This window comes from Varanus komodoensis, unplaced genomic scaffold (assembly GCF_004798865.1).
Source record: "Varanus komodoensis strain SLA01 unplaced genomic scaffold, ASM479886v1 scaffold2, whole genome shotgun sequence".
Taxonomy (NCBI): Eukaryota; Metazoa; Chordata; class Lepidosauria; order Squamata; family Varanidae; genus Varanus; species Varanus komodoensis.
This window is the reverse complement of record NW_025335568.1, coordinates 50,287,818-50,301,507: the sequence shown is the minus strand read 5'-3', so window position 1 is coordinate 50,301,507 and position 13,690 is coordinate 50,287,818. Positions and strand designations below refer to the sequence as shown.

At 37.6% G+C, this 13,690-nt stretch overlaps 1 protein-coding gene across 3 annotated transcripts in view; it reads right to left on the bottom strand.

Moving 5' to 3' along the window:
• The window catches only part of SLC25A13 (solute carrier family 25 member 13), a 129,311-nt gene that overhangs the window by 68,144 nt on the left and 47,477 nt on the right, over nt 1–13,690 (bottom strand). For all 3 annotated transcript variants that reach the window (XM_044429315.1, XM_044429317.1, XM_044429316.1), the window contains exon 4: nt 4,054–4,169. In XM_044429315.1, coding sequence (XP_044285250.1) covers nt 4,054–4,169 — 116 coding nt within the window. The remainder of the gene's footprint in view (nt 1–4,053; nt 4,170–13,690) is intronic.

Sequence of the window (13,690 nt, the reverse complement as noted above, 5' to 3'; positions counted from 1 at the left end):
AATAGGAAATGCATTTTCTGTTGCATAGCCTCAGACAATTTTAATTCCCTCTCTTAAACAAAATTTATGGTTTGTTCCAAAAAAATTTCAATCAAATGAGTTTGCCATAAACTATGCAAAAACAAAGCGATTAGTGCAACATCATTCTGTGGAGGCAATTGGCCCAGTATTATGTACTCTTCATCTGCTCCCTCTCTCTGTAGAGTGAGGAAAGGAAATATTTTTAAATTTAAAAATATTTTTATACTTCTTAAAATATAATAACAGTTTACAAAGTGTAAACACACACACAAAGCTTCTGCATGTACACTACTCATGGTGAAAAATCATGTATGGTCATGTGAGATGAACTACCAGCAGAACTCAGTGTATTTTATACAAGTTATAGCCTCCATTTAGGAAATTTCATCATATGTAACACAGCTCTCATCTTCCAGTAAGGAGAATGGCAAATTCAATACTATTCCTTATTTAAGTGCATTTTTCTTTTGCAGACATTTCCAGCAGGCCCATTTCGGTTTCCAGCAGTCTTGGCCAACATCACCAAAAATCCAAATATGCCAACAAGGGATGAATCAGGACAGATATATGAGTGGGATGATGTAACCTGGTATCCTGCATTAGCAGAAGGTAGGGCCGGATGGCCTTCTTGGCGCCTTCCAACTCTACTGTTGTATGATTCTAAAGCTCACCTGACATCCTATAATATAGCTGGCTTGGGTATTCTGGCAGCTGTAGTTCAACACATTTAAAGAGCCCCTGGTCAGGGAAAGTTGCTGTAACATAGTTAGCTTTAAAACTTAAGGTGCCCCCCCCACACCCCTCAGGCTTGGACTTATTCCATTTGTAAAGTGAGGACTTCGTCTGCCTTGCACCAGCAGTACATTACCCACAAAGAGACACTACATATTCTAAGCAGTTACTTCTGATGTACACAAAGCCAAAAGTTGTTAAATTTGCTTTGCTCCCCCACATACAGAATTAAAGATAAAGGTTATTAAAAGGACTGTTAATTTTTTAAATGTTGACATTTAGACCCAAGCATCTAAACTTTTCTTTATTAAACCATCTAATAAAGGGTATCAAAGAACTCTGCCTCTTTAATGAGGCATTAAAATACAGTAGTACAAAAAAAAAGGCAAAACTGTTAAGCCTCTTAAACCCCTGGACTTACATTATCAGCTTTTACGTGCCTGTCAACACTCAGGAGCAAGAACCAATGTTTTATTCTCTGTCTCAAATTTAAAAGGCAACTAAACTTCCTTCCACCTTCCCGCTGAGATCTTTAACTCCTGGCAAAGAGCAGCAGCTCAATCGAAAATGTACTACAAAAGGCCAAGGCAGCTTCATCAGTTGCAGACTGAAGCTCACCATCTCCCACTTCATGCTGTCTATAGAAAAAAATAACTTATTTTATACACTTCATGTACCAAGTAAATGTGTGTGGGAGGAGGAGGAGGAGGAAGAGGAGGAAGTCCTTGAATCTTCATGTCACAGACTTGTTCATAATGGCTTTGGAGTGTCAAAATAATAACTGCTTAAGATACAAGTTGGCTAAAATTAGGACTAAAGTTAAAACACACTGTGTATTTGCTAGAGTTTGCTGGGAATGATGTGGGGAATAAGAGAGCGATAGGCTGCTCTTGTTCCAGATGGCCAGATGATTAGAACAATACACATTTTAAAAATATTTATGGCAACCAGCATACCTTCATATAAGTGTGGCCATAAACTGCAGCTACTTTGAGGTCAATTTTCAGTGACATGGAACAGTTGCAAAAATATCATCCTGTATGAATATAAGAAGCTGCTTTCTACTGAGTCACAATGCTAGTCCATCATTGGTGTTCAGCAGTTACTATTGATTAGCAGAGAATGGTGGCCCAGGTTTCAGGCAGGAATCTTTCCCTGCCCAATGCAAGGAAGAGAATTTGGAAAGAATCTGCAAGAAGAGCATGTGCTCCACCACTGACTAATGGCCTTTCCCAGAAATCCATGTAAGCATTCTTAAATACTCAGAATATATTTACTGAGATTCTACATATACAATAATCCTACAGGTGACCAAGCAACGATTTTCACAAGAAACTTTTTTCAGCAACAATAATGCAATTGTATAAGTGACTCATGAGAATTAAGACCCATGAGTTCAATGGGAGTTATTCCCAGAGAAGCATGTATATGAAACACTAGTAAAGAGGCTTGGAAAGATATATGGCCCAATAAATGTTTTACATGGAAACAAAAAGTTAAAATTTGTTTTGCTTTCTCTTTGGGTTTAGAAATTTCTTTAAAGAAAATATACATTTGGGAGATAAAAGTGTTTTACAACACTACCTCTGTGAATACAAGACTTGGACACAGGAATAGCTTATTCTTAGAAACCCATTTAGACAAGCGTCTGACATCTGTAGGACTAAATTGCCACCTGCCTGCTTGCATGTTTCTATTCTGTCTGGAAGAACAATGCACAAATTACCAGCTGTGAAGAAGTTCTGAAAGGAGGTTGAATTTCATTAAAGTTTTTCCTTTACATTATCTTATTTTTTAATAGTGGCAGTATACTGCATTTTCTAACTAATTTATTTATGGCATAATCCTATATACATGTAGACAGAAAAAAGTCCTAGAACTCCCAGTATTCCCCAGCCAGCTGGAAACTGTAGGGCTTTTTTTCTGTCTAAACATGCACAGAATCGCACCATTAAATATATAAATACTGCCCTTCAAGACAATTGGTTAAAGGACATTTGATGTAATTAGACTATCAAAACAATAATATTATATGATTAAAAACGAACTGGCAAAATGTAACAGAGCATTCAGAAAGATTTTAAAAGCTTTAACATTTAAGAGCTAGGAATAAATACTGTATATATTACGATCAAAAGGTCAGCAGTAACAATGAATTACAGTCAAAACAGTGTTTTAAATCTGGCTTCCCTTACTTGGTGCAAATATGTTAGAATGATAGTTCAGAACAACATACAACCCTACGACAGTAAGATTATTTTACCTTTAAAAATCCTCAAACTTTCTTGCATGCCCAATGCATAGCTTCCAGTCAATATGAAGCACTTTTAAAGGGTGATAGTTTCAGTGGAGAATGCTAAGCACAAGTTTAACTCCCCCACTTAAATTCATGGGAAAGGATGGCTAAATCTGCTCATTTCACTTTCTACAACTTTCTTTTGAAGTATAAAATTATTTCATCCTTTATCTGTATTACCTTGCAAACATTTGTTTAAAATATTAGTTCAAAATGTTATTTGTAATTTTAATTAATATATTGGTCCTTTTGCAAGCAGTTTCCCCTGATGTATGCATTTTTATTTAAACAGCTTCCCCTAACATATACATTTTTGTTCCTAATTTCCCTTTCTTTACACATTTTGATACAGAATTTCCCCCTATATATTTAACCGTTTTTAAAAATCAAATGATCACTTTGCAGATTCAAAGAAATGAGAAAACTAAAAGGTTAATTGCATTCTGGTTTACATATTAATTCAGGAAGTACAAATTGGGTGAATTCATAATATAATTACAACCAAATGAATTTCTCCATAACCTTCCCCTCCCCATATGAATATTTATCTTTGGCAGGAAGGTGCATATGGTAAGGAGAAAATTCAGAGAAACTATTCACAACTGCATATACACTATTTCAAAAGAATTTATGACATCTGTTCAACAGAGGCATGGTAAAAACTTAACAGCCTAAATGAAATTATCTGTATTAATTTTGATACCAAAATTTGAATTATAAATTATTTATTTTAATATGCTGGATATTTTCTTCATATACCAGTGTTCTGTTAAATACAATAAAGATGTTTGAAAACTTTGTCTGGAATATCAGTACATTGAATACATTTAAAACTCTCCAGTAACAATCAAAAACTGAACATCAGGAGTAGATCATAAGGAAATATTAATTTATTAGACAAGTAACATGAATGAAGTGATTTTTAAAATAACTTATCTGTAATAAGTAGTTCTATTATCATAACAGCATCAGCACAAAAGGGGAATGCCAAAAAAGGGTCTTACCAAAAGTAACTTCTCCTTTGCCAGTTTTGTCAAAAAGCTGAAATGCCACCATGAACAATGCATCTGGAGCACAGAGAACAGATTCAAAGGCTACAAATTCTTGAAAGGATATTAACCTACAGAGGGAAAAAAAAGTCCCGTGTTCACAAACTTTTATATGCATTTACCCAATATATTAGACAGATATATTGGTTATTCAAGTCTTAATAAAAAGAGTGCACATAATTTAATTCCATCACTGTGGACCATTAATAAATAACTTATACAACAAAACCGAGAAGACGGGACCTTTGGAACTGTCCCATAGGAAGGTCCAGTGGTTCCTCATTTCTTGTTCTCTGCAGATCTGCTAAGACCCACACATCTGGAAGACATCTGTGTGTGAGGTGTTAGTTGGAATTAGTAGCATAAATTTTAGATCCTGGCTATTCATCTTTCTGTTCTCATCATGACGCTTTTTGAATTTGGTGTGCATGCTCAGTTGGCCATTTGTGTATCACCAAAGCAGAATATAGATTTCCCCCACATTTCCAAGAGAAATATACTACCCCACCTTAGTGGAGAAGGCAGTGACCAGATGATCTGTGTGCATATTCAGTCTGCTGTCTAGTTAAGTACTGATGGACAATTTCAAGGCCATTCCTAATCCTTACCTTTCAACTGGGCTAGGGCTAGAGGCCTGGACACCTAGATGGCCATCCTAATGTGTGCTGGTTTTAATGGCATCCATTTCATTGCTGGCCTTTTTTGTATGCAATTTTTACTGTTGCTAGTGGTCTTGAGTATTATTGTTCTTTATAAGCAGAAAGGCAGGTTATAAATGTTTTAAAATAAAAAAGTAACAAGAAAAATATGTCATCATTAAATTCTTACATGTTTTTATCAACAATGCAAATTGAGTTTGTAAAGCATAACTAGATTAATCTGTAGCCAACCCAATATAAATCAAGTTCCTGGACCATCAGGCATGACCTACCAAGATAAATCTTCATTCCAGATGAGAATCCACAGGTGTGCCCCTCACTTTCCTACCTTTTCTAAATTGAGACCAATCTGAAACCAACTTCAAACTGGTTTTGAAGTTCACCATAGTTTTTTTGTGCCTTTTAGAACAACTCAGCAAACCTACCCATCTAACCTCAGCAAGTAGAACTATTTGCACAGTACTTCATACCCTGGCTGTACTGTTCATGCATCATGCACACACTGCTGTTGTAATCAGTGCTATGACTAACAAACACCAAATATCTAATGGATAGTGAGATAACTACAGATTCTTTTCTGAACTCTTTTAACATCATTTACTCTTCTACCTAAGTTGCTCTTCATTAAGACAACTATAGACTTACTATAGTTCCGTATATAGGTTAGACTTAGATGGAACTATGAGGTCCACAACCACTGCTGAGTTGTATGGCTATCTAGGGCATGAAGTCAAAACCCTTCTATTCCAATACTCTAGTTAATACAATGTACTAGATATACTTTCAAAGAAGAAGGGGAGACTGTACCAAAAATAATGCAGTTCCTACCAGGCTTGTAAACTAGCAAGTAATTTTCACATTTACTTAATAGCAAAAAATTAAAACCTTTAATGACTAGAAAGCAATATTATTAGTCAACATTGCTTTAATTTTTCAATTCTAGCACTCCAAATAGGCAGGTGCGTGCTTCGAATGAATTTAATAGGCTCAAAATATGATATTTGATAGATTTTTAAAAAGGAGTTCTTGAAGCATGACAGGCTGTGTCTTTCTTTTAACTTTTTTCTAGGTTCCTAAAATACTAGTAGAATCTCATTATGGCTGAACTGAGCTTGCACATTTGGGATATTTACCAACTTAAAACGTTCAAATAAATTTTTCCCAAGCCTACTGCCATGGAACACAAAATATAACAATGAAATTGGCTACTTCGTGGAACCACATTTTACCAGCAAAAAGTGATCCATCCATGTGCAGATTAAGATTTCAGCTTTGTAAACTAGTTGATCAGAGATGCAAATAGGGAGCAGACATGTAACATAGTTGCTGACTGTATGTGCGACCAGATGGATGAAAAATGAACCTTTGCCTAGAAACATAAACATTTACCTGATGTGGTCCAAACCTGTACTATAGTATGAGGTGATAATTCACTTCAACATGAAATAGTTAAAAAAAATAGATGTCCAGTGGGTGAATTGCTATATCTGATAGTATGTTCTTAATAGCTTCAGCAGCTACCATGTATTTGTCATCACATTATAACTAACGTTAGTCCTACTTAGAGCAGACTGACTGAAATGAATAGGACTTAACCCAGACTAACATTGGTTTCATTTCCTAGATAATAACATAGTTATGCCAGTTTGCCAGCTAGAAGTTGATTAGTAAGAATACAAGCTAGAGAGACATTACAATATGTATTTCTTTGTGATGTTTCTTCTGGAACTTTTAAATAATAAGACTAAAAAATTAATGTAACTTGAGTGTTTGTAAGGCAGAGCTTGCTTCATCAGATGGATGAAATAATCAGAGGAGGTAAGATATTATATTTACAATAATATGCCACATAACATTTGTTAAGCATATGAAGGGTACCACATTACTGTCTGATCTTTTTTGCTATAGTGAATCATGCCTACTCATCTCAATCAAATAGTACAAGCACTCTAAAAAGTCAGAGAGCTAAAACAGTAGATGTCATGAAAAACACAATTAGTCATTTTTATGAAGAAAGGTAAAAAGTATACAAATGTGAGGCTCAAACCTACTCCAGAAGAAACATGAATATCTGCTGCGCCAGCTGAATTCAAATTAACCCAATTTTTATATGTTAATTAAACCAGCTATTTTCTTCTTATTGTATTTTTGCTCCTTAAATAGCCTGGCCTGCAAGTGATTCCCAACAGATCTACTCCAACAACAATGACGTACTCATTTACTTCTATTATGACCACACAATACAGTAACTGAGCAGTAATTTTTCACAGTCAATTACACATGTGGTCCCTAATGGTTAAAGATGCTGAAATAATGCATGCTACATAGCCATATGTTTGAAGCTCTACACTACACAAGGGCAGTTGCCTAGGTAACAAGTTTTCTCTCTGGCTTAGCACTACCCTTCACTGAATATCATTAGGTTTCATTAAACAGCACATATTAACATGAACCTCAATATACTACTTAAGAATAATTTTGCGGACATAAGCAAGGGATTGTCTAACTTAAAAACAAATGAGAAACCCCTAATAACCCAGCATTTTAATGATGCAAAACTAAGAAGAGACTGATCAATGAGAAATCAAGCAAAGGAGATCCACTGTAAGTATGAGATTTTCTGCTTCAGGGCTATTCTTATTTATTTATGTTTTGTTAAAAAAAGAATTAGCCAAAACTGGGCTAACTGGATTCACACTGGCAAATTAAATATCCACAAGAACTGCAGGTGATCAACAAAGAGCAATCCTCCCACGTTTTTCAGTAGCACTATAGGATGAGTTTATCAACAGAATAGACAAGCTAATCAGTCAAATAAACATGGGTTCAAGCCATCGTTTTCCCCTACCTTTTCATTCGCTATTACTGCCATCACCACTGGTAGTGGAAAGTTTTAGAACAGATCCCACAGCCAGATAGCTGAAGAAGAATGAGAATAGCATATTTCCATCTCGGGAATCCATCCACAGACCATTTTATTAGCTTTCTCTAGCCAGAGAAGTATGTAGTTGTGACTGAAGGCTGGTTTTGGAGGGCCAGATGACCTATGTTGAAATTACATTTATCTTCAATCTACATGTCAAACTACATGTTATGTTAATTGCATGGCTTGTAGCCAAACATAAACATTATTTTACTGTAAAACAAGTATGTGTGTTCCTAATTCATATCAGAACCACTATGCAGGGAGAGAACCCTCTCTGGGGGGAGAATTAAGCTTCACCCCCCAGTGTCCTCCCAGGATACTTTAAAAAGAAATTTAAAAGCCTCTGTTGGCACTAATGGATGCTTTTTCATTTTTTTTTTTTAAATTCCATTTTTTTAAAAATTCCATTGGGAGGGAGGAATTTCAGGGGAAAAGCTGGGCCAGACATCTAATCTTCCCCTCCTGGTATACAAGGATCCCAAAGAGAATCACTAGAGTTTGAAAAAAATAATCAACTGTGCAGTTAATTTATAGCAAGAAGATTCCAAACTGAAGCTTCCATCACAGGAAAGATGTATCCTCAGTGGACATATATAGGAAGCTGCACAGAAGTGTAATGGAAGAGAACAGGCTCACAGTTTTTGCATAGCAAAAAAAATAATATCTGAGAGTGTACAGATTAGATCCTGTCACCATCACAGGGCAAGATGGTAGAAACTACAAACAGGTAATGGCTGGATGAGTGATAACTTTTTATTCAGCAGGTACAGGAGACTGGGGGAGAAGACACATGATGAAAAAGGGGTTTGGCAAATAAGTTTTGAAAATCCTGTTCTAAAGTATAACAGTGAACAACTTGAAACAGTAAACAGTGAACAACTCTGTAAATCTACTATATAAAATTGCCCTAAAAAATTACTGATTTTGCAGCATCAGAGCCAGGTAGTCTGAGAAGTCTGACATTCAGTAGTTTTATAAATGGCCCATTACAGACACAACTCACTCATCAAAAATATTTTCACAATTTCTCTCTTTAAGAAGCTTGTCTAGAATCAAAATATGCCTAAATTTATGTGATGTAGGATACCAAGACTGAGTTTATGATTTCCCACCCAATTCCAGAAATTAACCTTTTTTAATGGAAGTAAATTACTTCTTGGTTATTGTTGCAGAAATTCAAATTTCCATAAAGCAAATCTCGTACTATTTATGTATTCTTAAGAACAACTGAAAGAATAAAAGCCAACAGACAGCAGTGGCAAATAGAGACTTGAACAAAAGAATTTCCAGGCAGACTGTGACCCAAGTGTTCAGCTATATGGTTAGTTATCAGAAGAATAGGATATAATGCACGCTTAGGAAATACAAAAATACATTAAAATATGAGGGATTCTTTTTAAACCCTACTCAATCAGGAACATGAGATGTTTATAACAGACACTGTAATCAAAACCACCAAAGCTACAATCCTATATACTACCTACCACTGAAATTAAATGGGATTACTTCTGAGTAGATATGTATAGGATTACTCTGTTAAAGACTTACTTTGCTTCAGTCTTCACAAGACTACTGTGATCAGGTATCTATTTCTTCAATCAAAGCCACAAAAGGCAACTAGACAGTTCAAAGAAAAAGAGACAGGAAAAGACAAAGAAGAGGCAGAAACTAGCCAAAGTTTAGTCAAATCCCATTGTTTTCAAAGTACACTAATTTTATGTAACTAAAACTACTGTATTTTTCGCTCTATAAGATGCGCCTGACCCTAAGACGCACCTAGTTTTTAGAGGAGGAAAACAAGAAAAAAAAATATTCTGAATCAAATGGGCACATAATCACAGGCACATTCCCCATCACTTCCCCATGGGCTGCACATCTGACAGAATTACTGCACACACATATTCACTCTATAAGACGCACAGACATTTCCCCTTACTTTTGAGGGGGGAAAAGTGTGTCTTATAGAGCAAAAAATGCGGTAATACAAACCAATAGGGCTTAACTATGGCTAAACATGCTTTTCAGCAGAGACACTTTCTACTTCTTGTTCAGTACTTCCTAATGACACACAGAAGCTGGGGACAAAGTTGCCAAGAAGCACCAACTACAGCAAGGGCATTTGTTAGACTACAGTGCTTTTTCCCCCTACTGCTTTCAATGGCAATATATTGTTGACAATCCTAGGGTTAGCAGATAGAACAGCAGCCTGTCATTGCTGTTATCTACTATAGAAAAGGCCTGGTTTTGCTGGGTTGAAATAGCCCTTAAATGCAGGGAGAAAACCTTTGAACTGTTCTGCAGCTGCCAGATTGGATGTATTGTACCTGCACTGAGTGACTCCATATCCATTGGCACCCCTAGGTATGGCCCATGCTATAGTGTATCCCTATGGACGACTGAGAGATTTCTTCTCATTTCTCAGAGTGAGTCTGCCCCACAGCAAGGGGACAAGACAGCTCTATAACTGTCTTCTCAGACTACTCCCCCTTGGCTTCAAACTGTATTGACTGCAAAGCTATAAAATGGTTAACGATGCCTAGTGACTGAAGATGGTGCAGCAGGTTTCAGACACATGTGGCATTTACCGTATTTTTTGCTTTATAAGACGCACTTTTCCCCCCCTCAAAAGTAAGGGGAAATGTCTGTGCATCTTATAGAGCGAATGTGTGTGTGCCCGACGCCTGGGACCCTGCCAGCCCGCCTGTACCACATGGCACCACCTGGCCGGCATGTGCTTGGCACGCACTGCTCCACCCCCCCCCCCGGCACAGGTGAGAGCTGTGCCGCTCAGGGCGAGCGGTGTGGAGGAGGAGGAGCCGTGGGCTTTAACCCGCTGCCCGCATGGAGAGACAGACTGCTCACCCCCACTGCCCAGGAAGACCTGCCGCCATGCCGCCTGGAAGACCACCGCCGGCACGCTGCTGGCCCGGCTGCACCACACCTGGCCGGCACGTGCTCGGCACGCCCTGCTCCGCCCCCCTCCTCCAGCGCAGGTGAGAGCTGTTAATCACAGGTTGGTGTGTGTTTTCAAATGGCAACCCATCTTTTAATGAAGCCCATGGGGAAGTGATGGGGAATATGCCTGTGATTATCAGGAAGCTTTCCATGGATCCCTCCTCTAAAAACTAGGTGCGTCTTATGGTCAGGTGCGTTTTATAGAGCAAAAAATACATTAAATGAATTAAAATGGATGAATCCACTTTAAAAAAACAACAACAAATAATCCAAGGTGCACAATCCTAGGATCTCTTTAGTATGCATTCAAAGTTTAAGGTATCAAGGTGTCTTGTTGCTATGGCACTGAGAGGATTTTTTTATGAACACAGATAAATTTATGTAGCTCAGTATATGCTCCTGCTCCAAGAAGCATACAATATAAATTCCTCACAGCTAAATAACAAAGAAAGGCTAGAAAAGGGTAATTAGCAAGAGAGTATGTACTTATTTTAGTGTATAACTTTAGTTCTAGTTATACACATGCTAGTCGCAGAGCATCCTGGGCTTGGCTCCCTGAGTCTGAGCTTCTGATGAAGATGCCCAGCATTTGTGGGGCAACTCCCAAGAATCAAGGCCCATGTGCTGTGCAACTAAGAGGGCTGCTTTCCAGGAAAGCCCCTCACAATCACTGTGCAAGCAGTGCCCCTCTTCTGTGAGAGCTGCAGTCACATTTTGGGCAGCTGCAGCTGATGCAAAAGAAGGCTGGGGTTGTGCAACCAGGGGTCTGTGAATGTTCACAGACTTCCTCTTGGCTCAGATTGCTTTGGAAGATCAGCCCAAGTACAAGAGGAAGCCCAGGAATGCTTTTGATGTAACTGCTTTTTCTACCTAGGCTATAACTGAAGAAATATCAGAGTCAATATTACAAAGTCCTGTAAGAACATATAGAGCTGAGATGATATTGCAGAGGGTTGCTCACAGGCAGTGAGGTCATGTCTACACTAGATAATAAAATCAGCTCGAAACCCAGGATAGCTTACTTCGCTTCCAACTCTGGCCAGTTCTTTCAAAGGGTCTAGAGACCACTAACCCATGTCATCACCATCCAAAATTTCATTTGCTAGGTTTCTTTGTGAAAAATCATGAGAGTTAGATCAGTTGTAAATGGGCTGAAATGATTAGGGAAGAATTCCTAAGCAAACTTTTCAAAGAAGAGCAGTGGTAGATATCTAAAATTCTTAAGCTCAGCTTTATAACTTGAAAGGTTACAAGGATCATCCAATGTGATGCTAGACTGTCAAATTTTAAAATCGCAGGAAAATATATTACACTATACTAGCAAGAAAATCTCTGACTGCCAGTTTTGTTATGTGAATCATGGGGTGAAATGCCAAGCTGCTACCAAGCAGGTGGGGATATTCGTATTCAATTACACAGAACTCAGCTATCTGCAAGAGCGCAATATTCATCACAAGTTATGCCCCAACCAAATCAAACTAAAGAAATTCTGCAAGAGCAAAAACAGTTTTACAACACAGCCTTATACACCTACTCAAACTATTTTCAATGGTGCTTATTTCTAGATTAGAGATGTATAGGAATATAGTCTTAATTGCCTAATTACTGTTAAGTTGTAACAAAAGACACAAGGCACATGTGTTTGCAAATCCTTCCCCCATCTCTCTCGCACACACACATAATTCTTGTGCATGTTAGCAATACTAATCATTATCCTCATCATTGTATAATAAATACAAAAGCCACAATGGTTTACTAAAATCAGCAATTTAACCGTAATAGCATAATGGGGCACAGGGTAAGCTATGCCTATTATTTAATCTTACATAAACAACCTGTTCTGAAAAAAGGCAGATTAGAGATAAATCAATAATAATGGGAAAAACTGGCATTTGAAAGCATTATTTTGAATTGTTTACACATTCTAAAAATAAATGCCATATAGTATTTTGAATTGCTTACTGGAATCCAAGCTATGATTGGCAGAAATTGCATATTTTATTGGGCAGAATTTAATTGCAGTAAAAAAGAGGTATGGATTCTTAGAGGAAGCCAGCTGAATTGTTAAGAATGCTATTTGCAAGAAAACATTTCTTTACAGCTCATCTGTAGGAGGGTAACAGGCGCCCTAAATGGCTTTCCTGAAGCTCAACAACAGGTCTCAAAACTCCTACCTACCCCCTCTGCAAACCTCCTTCCTAAGCACTTCACAATACATCCACCTAATACAAAAAGAATGAGGTAAAAATAGCCCTAGCCCATGCAGAGCTGAACAACAGTTCAAGCTAAACGAAAAATAAGCCTAAGATTCATGCATGCCCTATTCAGGGAATATCATAAAAAAGTGCATCTGGTTGTTCACATTTTTGTGTTGCTCTGGAGCTTCAGTCATGGGCCTGGCTTGCACGTAAGACTAACCAGTAGCATTACGTATGTTGAGCAGGAATGTGCCCTTCGAAAGCATCAAGTTGAGCACTACTTGTCCTTGCCATTCCTCCTGCACAGCTGAGAGGTGGAACAACCCAAAATTTAGCTACACTTTAACAGATTCCTGGCTTGTTCTTATGTATGAACCCAGAATAGTGGTTTAAACAAAACTCCAGTCAGTTGTTAAACAAGGGAACCTCAAACCCTGGACTGTTTTTCTGGTTTGCTTTGCAACTGACTAGAGTTTCTTTAAAACCACAATTCCTCGTTTGCATATAATAGCCTGCCAGAAATTTGGTCAAGTGAAGTTATTACTATTTGTGGTCATAGAAGAGTGGGAAGCACAGCAGCCCTGTGCTTTGTATGGGCTCAGCCATTCTTGGGTATCTGCAAACCAGCCCATTATCTAAAAGGCACAACTGTAACAAAGTGGCCACACTGTTAAAAGATATAAAGAGGTCATGAATCCTTGTAATTTGCTGAAATATTTTTGGCATAGCATCGATACAACAAAGCCGTGGAAAAAAGACTACAACAAAAGATTATTTTTATTAATGTAACCGCTGTATAATTTGGTTGCTTGGTGTCTCAAATCATCAGCCATTTAAAAACATGACTCAATGCC